General features: G+C 55.1%; 1 protein-coding gene across 1 annotated transcript in view; it reads right to left on the bottom strand.

The window, feature by feature from the left end:
* Positions 1–366: 366 nt before the first annotated feature.
* TSPEAR (thrombospondin type laminin G domain and EAR repeats) overlaps positions 367–10,734 on the bottom strand; it is a 194,705-nt gene continuing 184,337 nt past the window's right edge. Inside the window, exons 10-12 of the mRNA XM_055279891.2 lie at positions 9,598–9,785; positions 5,236–5,337; positions 367–2,412 (exon numbers count right to left, since the gene is read on the bottom strand). Coding sequence (XP_055135866.1) covers positions 2,259–2,412; positions 5,236–5,337; positions 9,598–9,785 — 444 coding nt within the window. The 3' untranslated portion in view covers positions 367–2,258. The remainder of the gene's footprint in view (positions 2,413–5,235; positions 5,338–9,597; positions 9,786–10,734) is intronic.

The following is a 10,734-nucleotide window of genomic DNA, read 5'->3' as shown; positions in this document are numbered from 1 at the left end:
TGTGACTGGCGTCGCTTTTTCCTGGGCAGATTCTCAACCTTGGCATCATAACCCTCTAAGCTGACTGAGATCTGGCTCAGACACTTTCAGTTTTGCGCACCAAATACTGAGTGTTTGGTAACTTTACCCAGAAGTTCTTAGATTTTCAGCTACTCAAGCCAGGCTCTGATTTCCAAAATAAGGCCAAATCTAGAACAGTTTGGGGAATGAAGGGATCTGGCTGAGAGATGGGAGCTGGAACAGTTGCGGCACCGTCAGCCTCACATGAACAGAAACAAATTACTCAGACAAACAAGAGAAGAGCAAGGCCCAACTGGAAAAGCATGTAGATGAGTTTGCAAACCAAAAAAGTACCCGAGGCGGGCCTCGATCAATGGAGAAGTTTATTTTGCCAAGGCTAAGGATGTACCCAGGAGACAGGTCTGTGCCTCTCTCCCAAGATGGTGTTCAGGGCTTCGGTCAAGGGGAAAAGCCGGCTGGAGGGGCAGAGGGAGGAGGGTGTGGTCACATGACTGATTGCCCCATGCTGCAGGAGAAAAGGGGCAGGTGGGAACAGTCAGTTACCTGTTTCTCTCGTGCTCAGTAATTCGGCGCTTTCCACGAGATAAGGTGCACACAGAGCAGCCACTAGTGGAGATGCTGACCCTCTCATCTGTAGCTGTCTGCTTAGGGCAAAGGGAAAGGCAGCTTCTTGCAGGACTCAGATTTCAGCGTTTTTCTTCTTGGTTGAGTGAATTGGGGCCTCCAGTTTTTATCTTCCTTTCACAAGTGCTGACCCAATGAGGCCAATCATGTGTGATTGGGATCTTCTGAGTGACTTGGTGGAAAGCAGGGCCTGACCCCCTGCCCAGGACGCTTGGGGAAGCCTTGCTGGCTGGATGGAGGGGAAGGAGGCTCTCGGCGACTGCCCCCAGAGGGGAGTGGCTCTCCACTGGCCACGGCGATGGCTGGAGTTAGACCTGGGCCCCGGAAAAACACGAAGGTCCCAAAGCTGGCAAAAGCAGACGCTGAGTTTATTATTTGCCAGACAAGGGGAGGCTTCCACTTCATTACGAAAGGTCAGGAGTGCTCTCTGAGCTGAAGGTGAATGGACAGCTGCGGTGTAGGAAACAGGAAGTTTTGTCCACAGTTCTGATTGGCGGAAAAAGCAAATTGTAAACTCTCTGAGGATCGCTCCTGTTCCGATTTGTGTTGCAGAAGCAGGAGCACCGTTCCTGGAAGACCCTGGCAGGTGTGGTCTGGGCTGCGTGGCCCCGGAGCCTGCTGTCTGAGCCTCTTCTAATGGAGGGGGGGTGGTTTCTCTGGCACCCAAATGGGTTAAGAGGGAGGAGCCCTGGGGCCTCACGCCCATCAGCCCCTCTCATCCTCACTGCCTGTGATGGACGGACAAGCGGCTCTCCCGGCTGCAGAGACCAGATGACCACAGGAGAGCCAGCAGAGGATGCTGTTACCAGGGAGCTAGGACAGCCAGCACACAGGCAGACGGAGGCACACAGCTTGAGTCCCAGGCAGCGGGAGGACATGTGATTAAAATGCTGCTGAATAGGGAAAAAATCCCGGGCCCAGAAGTTGAGGTCCCTGTGGGTGGGGCCGTGGGGAGGGGGTGCCACCCAGGCCATGCCCAGGCTTGTGATTTCTGACCTTGCACCAGTGCATTTACGGGTAAACTGAGGCTGGGAGGGAAGCCTCTCATGTACGGGGAGGTGGTCCTCTGTCCATGTCCGTGGTGAGGGGCTGTGCCCTCCCGCTGCCAAGAGAGGAGCACTGGTGCTTTTGTAAAGAGCAGTATAAATACAGTTCCGTTGAGATAAAACACAATAAATAGGTGGCGGCAATGGCGGGACGGCACCACGCCTGGCCTGCTCAGGCAGCCGGACGCACACTGCAGGAGTGGCTGGCGAGAGGCCAGCCGCGGGGACACGAGCCGAGGTCCTGTTGTTTGAGGTAAAAATTTATAGAAACGGTTCCTTGACAGCGAAATCCCCGCTGGACACTCAGTTGGGCGAGCACTGGCAGGGGCTCTGGGCCTCCGCCTGCAAGACCCGGACCATCACTGGGGCTGTTGCTCAGAAGGACCCAGAGGTGGATGGATGTCCCTGCCCGAACCAGGGCTGCAGATGGCCCCACCTGCACCCTGCCTGATGCGCAGGCCTGGGATGCCCTAGGCTCGGCCCACCTGGACGTCCAGGGCCACCTGGGGGAGGTGCTGGGGTCCCGCCCCGCCTGGCCACCCCAGTTGCTCCCGGGCAGCCACGGCCTCAGCGCGTCCTCAGCCGCAGGACCCTGGAGAGGGGCTCCTTGGCGCTGGAGTAGATGAGGTAGGCACCAGCCGTGGTGCTGAACGCCTCCCAGTCCCTGCAGCCGACGGTGGGGAGGCTGTGCACCGCCACGAAGCCCTCGTAGCCCTGCCACCTGCGGGACAGACAGCGGCAGCCGGGTCAGCCTGGGCTCTGCGGGGCGGCTCCTCTCCCCCGGCTCCCACCCGCGCTGTCAGGGACCCAGCAGCTCTGGGTCACATCAGAGCCTCTTCCATCCCCCCGACTGGAACGGCGTGGAGAGATCGATTCTGGGCCATGAGGGCCCTTCTCATCTTGCAAAGCAGGAGGCTGAGGCCCAGAAGAGGAAAGATTCCAGATCTCACCAAGATCCCAGCGCTACCTCCTATCCACCCAAGATCCTACCCCCGGGGACCCCCAAACGTGCAGTTCCGAGGGTCAGCCTCAATCGTGAGGGGCGTGACCTTCCCCAGGGCCCCCTCAAACACACGCAGGCCACCACGCAGGCAGGAGTCCCTCTGTCCTCAGATGCAGGAGCCCAACTCTCTGCCCGCTGCTCTGCGGCCCCACGTCAGGGGCTGCCCCAGGCCCTCATTCTTGCTCTGGGCAGCTGCTGGCCGCCGGGGTTTGCCTTCAGAAGGACTCATTTATCCCAGGGGCTTCCATTTCCAAGGCGTGGAGTCCCCAAGGCAGGGCGACAACATCAAAGGCACGAGTTGTTTACATTTAATTAAGGATGGCTTGAGCCTGGGAATTTCAGCCTGCAATGAGCTGAGGTTATGCCACTGCACTTCAGCCTGGGCCACAGAGTGAGACCCTGTTCCCCCCAAAAATAAATAAATAAAAAGGAGATATTATTAAAAAGGTACCAGGCCAAGATGGCTTTATAACTGAATTTAACCCAGCTGTCAGAAATGAGAGAAAAATCCTATTCTTCACACTGTCCCAGTCCACAGGTGCAGTCAGAAAGCCCTGCAGTGTCCACAGTTAGAAAGCCCTGCAGTGTCTACAGTTAGAAAGCCCTGCAGTGTCCACAGTTAGAAAGCCCTGCAGTGTCTACAGTTAGAAAGCCCTGCAGTGTCCACAGTTAGAAAGCCCTGCAGTGTCCACAGTTAGAAAGCCCTGCAGTGTCTACAGTTAGAAAGCCCTGCAGTGTCCACAGTTAGAAAGCCCTGCAGTGTCTACAGTTAGAAAGCCCTGCAGTGTCCACAGTTAGAAAGCCCTGCAGTGTCTACAGTTAGAAAGCCCTGCAGTGTGCACAGTTAGAAAGCCCTGCAGTGTCCACAGTTAGAAAGCCCTGCAGTGTCCACAGTTAGAAAGCCCTGCAGTGTGCACAGTTAGAAAGCCCTGCAGTGTCTACAGTTAGAAAGCCCTGCAGTGTCCACAGTTAGAAAGCCCTGCAGCGTGCACAGTTAGAAAGCCCTGCAGTGTCCACAGTTAGAAAGCCCTGCAGTGTGCACAGTTAGAAAGCCCTGCAGTGTCCACAGTTAGAAAGCCCTGCAGTGTGCACAGTTAGAAAGCCCTGCAGTGTCCACAGTTAGAAAGCCCTGCAGTGTGCACAGTTAGAAAGCCCTGCAGTGTCCACAGTTAGAAAGCCCTGCAGTGTCCACAGTTAGAAAGCCCTGCAGTGTGCACAGTTAGAAAGCCCTGCAGTGTGCACAGTTAGAAGGCCCTGCAGTGTCCACAGTTAGAAAGCCCTGCAGTGTCCACAGTTAGAAAGCCCTGCAGTGTGCACAGTTAGAAAGCCCTGCAGTGTCCACAGTTAGAAAGCCCTGCAGTGTCCACAGTTAGAAAGCCCTGCAGTGTCCACAGTTAGAAAGCCCTGCAGTGTGCACAGTTAGAAAGCCCTGCAGTGTGCACAGTTAGAAAGCCCTGCAGTGTGCACAGTTAGAAAGTCCTGCAGTGTCCACAGTTAGAAAGCCCTGCAGTGTCCACTGTTAGAAAGCCCTGCAGTGTGTATTTACTGTTAGGCTTCATTTTAAACTGGATAAAGTTAAGTCCCCAAAAGAAAACCACCGAGCAATCTAATTTCCTATTATAGATGCTAAAACCTTAAAGATAGGCAATTGGAAGGCAGTGGCTTATTAAATAATTCTGCATCATCACCAAGTGGCATCAGGTCTAATAACATGAGGAGATCTCTCACTATAAATCATGACATCAGCAGTAAACGTAGTGGACTGCACCACACACTCACAGATGCCAAAGGAGACCCCAGCCCCGGCCCGGATGGCCCACAGCCCATCGAACGGCCATGCTCAGATGTGCTTGTGAAATTAGAGCAAGGTGGGACAGCTGCCGCTTCTGCCACCATCCAAAGTTGTTCTGGGATCTTTGGCTAGGGAAGCAAGCTAAATAATCAATTAGAACACTAGAAATCAAGGGGAAATGTTCTTTATTCTCAGAGGTAATTATATTCCTAAGTCCCCTGAGAATCTTTTTAAGAAAAGCTATTAGAACTGATAGTTTGGTTAGGTGGCGAGACACAAAAAATGATTGTCATGATGAGCAGCTGCAAATGAAAGTTAAAAAAAAAAAAAGCCAACCCTATTCGTTAAACGTACAATACTTGGAAAACTCCTAGAAATAAATATGTTGAGAACACCACAGTGTCTATGAGAGAAAAATTAAATATCAACACCTCCCACGTTAGGATGTCCGCACGTCGCACCCCCGACAGAACCCAAAGGCAGAAGCGCCAGCACTCGTGGGTCGTGGCTACACCTGGGGCAGGGGCCCCAGCTCAGATCCCACACGGGTGCAGCCAGTGCCGGGCTGTCCACTGGGCCCAGCCAATCTCGGAAATGACACCTGACTTGGGACTCGCTGTGAGCTGGTGGCACCTGCGAGAGAAGGTGAGCCCCCAGGGGGAAGCAAGGCGCTGGGAGGAAGCCGGCCTCGGTGAGCCCCCAGGGGGAAGCAAGGCGCTGGGAGGAGGCCAGGCTTGGCAGCTCATTACCTGTAAATAATACTGTTCACCGAGAAGGTGCGCCCATCGAAGGAGTTAGCGACCACCAGGAAATAATCTTCTCCCACCGAGAAAAACTCCCAGTCCAGAGCACTGTGGGAACAAGTGGGCAGATATTAGGACACAACAGACATCGCCAGGTGGATTGGCCTGAAGCTACCTCCAAAATTCACAGAGGAGGAGCCGGGGCCAAAGTGGGGAGTGATTTTCTCACAGTCACATATGTGTTGGTCTATTCCAGGAAAATGTAAATTACTTGTTTGCTTAAAAAAATGTCAAATTTTATTTTATTTTATTTTATTTTTGAGATGGAGTCTCATTCTATCACCCAGGCTGGAGTGCAGTGGCGAGATCTCGGCTCACGGCAACCTCTGCCTCCCGGATTCAAGTGATTCTCCTGCCTCAGCCTCCGGAGTAGCTGGGATTACAAGTGTGTGGCACCACGCCCGGCTAATTTTTGTATTTTTAGTAGAGACAGGGTTTCACCATGTTGGCCAGGCTGGTCTTGAACTCCTGACCTCAAGTGATCTGCCCACCTCAGCCTCCCAAAGTGCTGGGATTATAGGCATGAGCCACATGCCTAGCCTCAAATTTTAAATTGTGGTAAAATACATATAACATAACATTTCCCACCTCAACCATCTTTAAGTGCACAGATCAGGGGCATTAAGCACATTTGTACTGCTGTGTGGCCGCCACCACCATCCACCTCCAGAACGCCTTCATCCTGCAAAACCGAAGCTCTGCACCCAGTAAACATCACCCCCCACCCCCTCCCCAGCCCCGGCACCCACACGCCACTTTCTGTCTCTGTGAATTTGACCACTCTAGGGACCTCATATAAATGGAATCACACGGTGTTTGTCCTTTTGTGTCTGCCTTAGCTGAGACTCCAGTGACTCAAGGTTCATCCGTGTTGCGCTGTGTGTCAGAATCTCCTTCCTTTTTAAGGCCGAGTAATGCTCCACTGTGTGAATGGACACAATGTGTTTGTCCATCCGCTGATGGACACTTGGGGAATTTCCTCCACGTGGCTACTGTGAATAATGCTGCTATGAACGCCGGGGTACAAAAGTCCACTTTTAAGAGGTTGAAACAATCAGAGAAAAAGTCTCAGGCTCCTGGCGCCTGCTGGAGGCAGGAGCTTCGTTTCCCGCTCTGGACACTGGGCAGAAATGGAGTCACGGTGCTGTGGCCTCTGTGCCTGGCTTCTTCTCTCAGCATCGTGTCCTCAGCTGCGAGGTCAGCAGCCGTGAGGTCACTCCAGGAGGGGGCTACAGGACCTGCAGGACCTGCTGGTTCACAGAGGTTCTCCTACAAGCAAAAGCTGTTTCTTGTTGCAAACGGATTTGCTGTGTCCTGTCTTAGACAGGAGTCTCGCCTGAATTTGCCAAGGACGCATCTGTGCTTGGGGATGGCTCGGTTTGAGGGGTCTGACGAGCGGCTCCCCCGGAACCTTTCCTCCCCAGGAGCCCACCTGCTGAGCTGTCGGTGTCAGCCCCACATCTCAAGATGAGGAAATGGAGGTCAAAGCCATGCACACGCAGGCGTCCTGCTGACATGCAGGCCAGGCCGGTGCCTCTGTGTTCAGCAGCCTCAGGGCTGTGGCCAGTTCAGGCAGCAGAGGGGCCTCATCCCGGCGCTTCCCTGCAGGCAGTTGAGGGGCTGGCCTGCAGCAGGGGCTCAGACAGGACCCTGGGAGAGGGAGGGATCACGGAGGTGTCCAGCGACAGGCAGGGTGGGCAGAGCCCATGGGGCGGGCTCCTCGCTTCGGTCAGTCAGGGTGACATCTGGAGCCACCTCCATTAATGGCAGGTTATGATTTGGTTCCCGTGGAGCCCGTGCCAGCTCGCTGGGAGGACGAGGACGCCGACGCCTGTGATCACATGATCTGGTCTGGAGGCACGGCCGTGGGCCCCGGGTCAGCGTGAATCCGCAGAGTTACTCCTCAATCGGATCTGAGCTCTAAAACCCAGACCCGAGGAAGACAAGCGGCTATGTTGGATGTACCAGCGGTGGAAAATCCTGTCTGGCTGCACCGAGGCTCACGTCAGAAGCCGGTTTCGGTTTCACCACAAAATAAGGCAGCTAGTGCCCGGTTCTGCCTCCAAAGCAGCCCTGGGTCACACTTGCTGTAGGACAGATGTTATTCTTTAGAATCATGCCCTCTGGCAAATGCCCATCATCGGACAAATGGATGGATGAAGTGTGACTCAGCCACGAGAAGGGGGATGCTCTGACACGCGCGGCCACGCCACCAACCCAGAGGACACGGTGCTGCGAGAAAAAGCCAGGCACAGGCCACGGCTCTGCGAGTCCATTTCTGTGCAGTGTCCAGAATGGGAAATCACAGAGACAGGAAGTCGGCCTGGGGGTGCCCAGTAGGGAGGGTGGGACTGGCAAAGGGTGTGAGGGCTCCTTCTGGGGGGATGAGAATGCTCCAGAGTTGACTGCAGCCATGGCTGCACGTATCTGTGGATTTAACAGAACTACTGAATCTAAAAAGCAAACACAGCAGACCATCTGAAGGCAGTCAGAGCCGAGGTTACACACAGAAGCCACGAAACCCCTCAGCGCCCTCGAATAGGGTTTTGGACTTGGTGAGGCCACATCCCGTCTCCGGGAAGTGTAGGGAATTCCCCATGCTGGGTAGAAGGGCTAGGAGTTTGACTTGTGTGTGCTGTTTCGATGGTAATTATTAAACATTACCTTAATTAATTAGTAAGTACTTTCTGTGTTTCATAATTTAGTTCATAAACTGTCCACACCACTGTCCAGTGGTGACATGGCCATAAGTCGCGAGTGTGTAGCTGTGTCCTGTCAGTTCCCGCAGCTTTCAAACACCGAGGCATCTGCCTCATCCGTTTCTGGACTAGCATCATCTCCATGACTAATTTTTAATCACACTTCATTCTCCAACTTGTCTTATTCTAAACGTTGTTCTAAAAAGCCTAATCTTTGTTTTGTTCTCGGCGTTGACATTAGATGGCGTGGATTCGTGCTGGGGACACGGAACTGCCGCCGCCGCCCCGTGCCTGTTTCTCCTGCCACGGCTGCCAGGCCACGCAGGGGCCACGGAACCCACAGGCAGGTCATCCCGGAATCCCCAGTGCCCCCAGCAGGCACCGCCGCTGGCTCTTTTTCTTTATTCTGAGTGTTCTTTTTTTAATTTTTAAAAAATCATATAAGTAAGATATTAGTCAGTTAACATTGTCGTCCTTTGTAAAGCCAGCAGTTCAGAAGTAACAGGGCAAATAGGGAAAGTCCTTCCTGGCCTGCCTGCACACCCCTGCAGCCCGCCTGGTCCTGGGGTGACTGCTGACGGAGAGGGCACGCCCTTCCAGATCTTCTCTGCACTTCCACGGGCACGCACAGCTAAGCGGCACACAGCGGCTGGGCTCGCTCCTCCGGACTGGGATCATGAGATGTCACTGCATCTCACCCAGCCCTTTCCACAGAGCAGTTCGTCTTGGAGACCTTTCTCCTTGAAGGGTCTAAAGGTATGTGTTGTTGTGTCTCTCAAGCTGCGATGAGAGCCCAGTGCCCAGGAAGGGCAGGTGAATTGTGACTGAATGAAACGGGAGTGCATGGAACCCTGAGGAAGCCTGGGAAAGCCGCCTCCTCCCTCCCAGGATGGGGATGGGCCAGATTCCAGCTCCAAGCTTGACCCATGGCCCCTGGCTCTGGGATCTGAGTAATGCGGATTCGACTGCAGGTTTATTCACAGACTTCAGAATCCCACCCCAGAGGAAGCCCCACGCTGGTCAGGACGGTTATGGATTCTCAGTGCCCGCTGTCCAAAATGTGGTGCCACGCAACCTCCTGTGGCCCCACAGAGCGTGTCGGTCTGGAGCCATCACTTTCTCGTACATACAGACCCACCCTCCATGTTCCCTGGATCTCACGTCTGTCTCAACATGCCAGTCTCCGTGTCCTGGTGTTTGTTGTCGGGGAGGATGCAACATCGGGGGAAGGGAGTAATCATGTCTGGTGGCAGTTGGCATTGGCAGGCAGTGGGCACTCGAAGCCTGCACCTCGCACCTGTTCCTGTGGGGCCTCGGCTATCCCTCTGCATGATGGGCATGAAGCCCCCTCCTTTCTCCACTGCCTGGATGAAAGGAGGCAATGAGTGTGAAGGGGCAGAACCCTGCACACAGCGCCCGGCTCTGGGAACCAAACCTGTGGTTCAGGGCGGCACTGACTTCCCCAGGCCAGGAAGGTCCCCAGGCCAGGAAGGTCCCCAGGCCAGTCTTTCCACGGGAAGCGTGGTGAGGATGAGCCTAACGGGGATTCCGACATGGTGGGCCTCCCAGAGATCAGCCCACCCTCCCACCGGCCTGTGGTGGCGCATACCTGCAGGTGAGAATGTCCTGGAACTTGACAAAGGCCTGCGCGGTCACATTCAGCTCATAGATGACGGAGTTGATGACGTAGGAATCATTCTGGACTTGCATCTCCACATCGTAGCTGTGACTGTTCGCCACAGCAAGGAAGATCCTCTCCCCGATCTGGAAGACCTCCCAGTCTGCAGCGCCGAATGTCTAGGACCAAAGGAGAAGGCGCAGAGGTGTGGGTGAGCGGGCGCAGAGGTGTGGGTGAGCGGGTGCAGAGGTGTGGGGGTGCGGGTGCAGAGGTGTGAGCAGTACTCTCCCTGGCTGTCCCCAGGGCTGCCACTTGGCAGGACGTGGGATCTTGGCACAGCCCAGTGCCTGCTGCGCTGCAGGTGCCAGACGTGGCACTCCTGCTGGCAGCCTCCTTGGCCACCATTCTTCCTGAATGTTAGTGCCAGCTGTGCCCACCCCTGCCCCCAGCAACCATCTGTATGACTTGCTTCTCAGCAATCCATGCCTCCCCCTACTCCAGGCCCCAGTGCTGTGCATCCTACGAGCACCACCTGCTGTCTCACCTCTTCCAGGAAGCCCACCCCGATCCCTCTAGTCCCAGCCTCAGACACTGAAGCAACATCAGGTACCTCTCGAGTTTTCTCTTACACGCCTTCCCTGGCCTTGCAGTTTGGCTGAGGCTTTCCTCTGGCTCTGTAGACAGAAGCCATCTCTGAGTTCCTGTGTTTGCCATTCCTCCATAAATCACTTACCACCCTCAGGAGGCAACAGGTCTGGGGCTGCACACAGAGACCCAACTGCGGCACCTCTGCCACCAACCTTGAGCTGCAGGAGCCTGTCTGCATGTGGGGCCCACAAGGCGGAAGCTTATGCCAGCACCTTGGGGATAAGGGTGGTGGGGCTGCACGGGGAAGGGGAAGGCTGCTTCCCTGGGGACAGTGTCCCCACAGGCCGGGGATCCCTGCGCACGGTCCCAGGCTGTCCTAGCTGAGGACAGAGCCGGTCATGCTGCGGGGCTGTGTCTCTTCCTGACTCACCCCCGTCCGGAGGGCCTTCTGCCTAAGGGACATTGTGCACCACCGGGCCAGGTGCGAGGCAGCTGGGACGTTTTCTATTTGCCCAAGTCGACCAGCAAGGGACCGGCTCA

The sequence above is a fragment of the Symphalangus syndactylus genome, chromosome 5, assembly GCF_028878055.3.
Source record: "Symphalangus syndactylus isolate Jambi chromosome 5, NHGRI_mSymSyn1-v2.1_pri, whole genome shotgun sequence".
NCBI classification, from domain to species: Eukaryota; Metazoa; Chordata; class Mammalia; order Primates; family Hylobatidae; genus Symphalangus; species Symphalangus syndactylus.
This window is presented reverse-complemented; position numbering and strand designations above follow the sequence as displayed.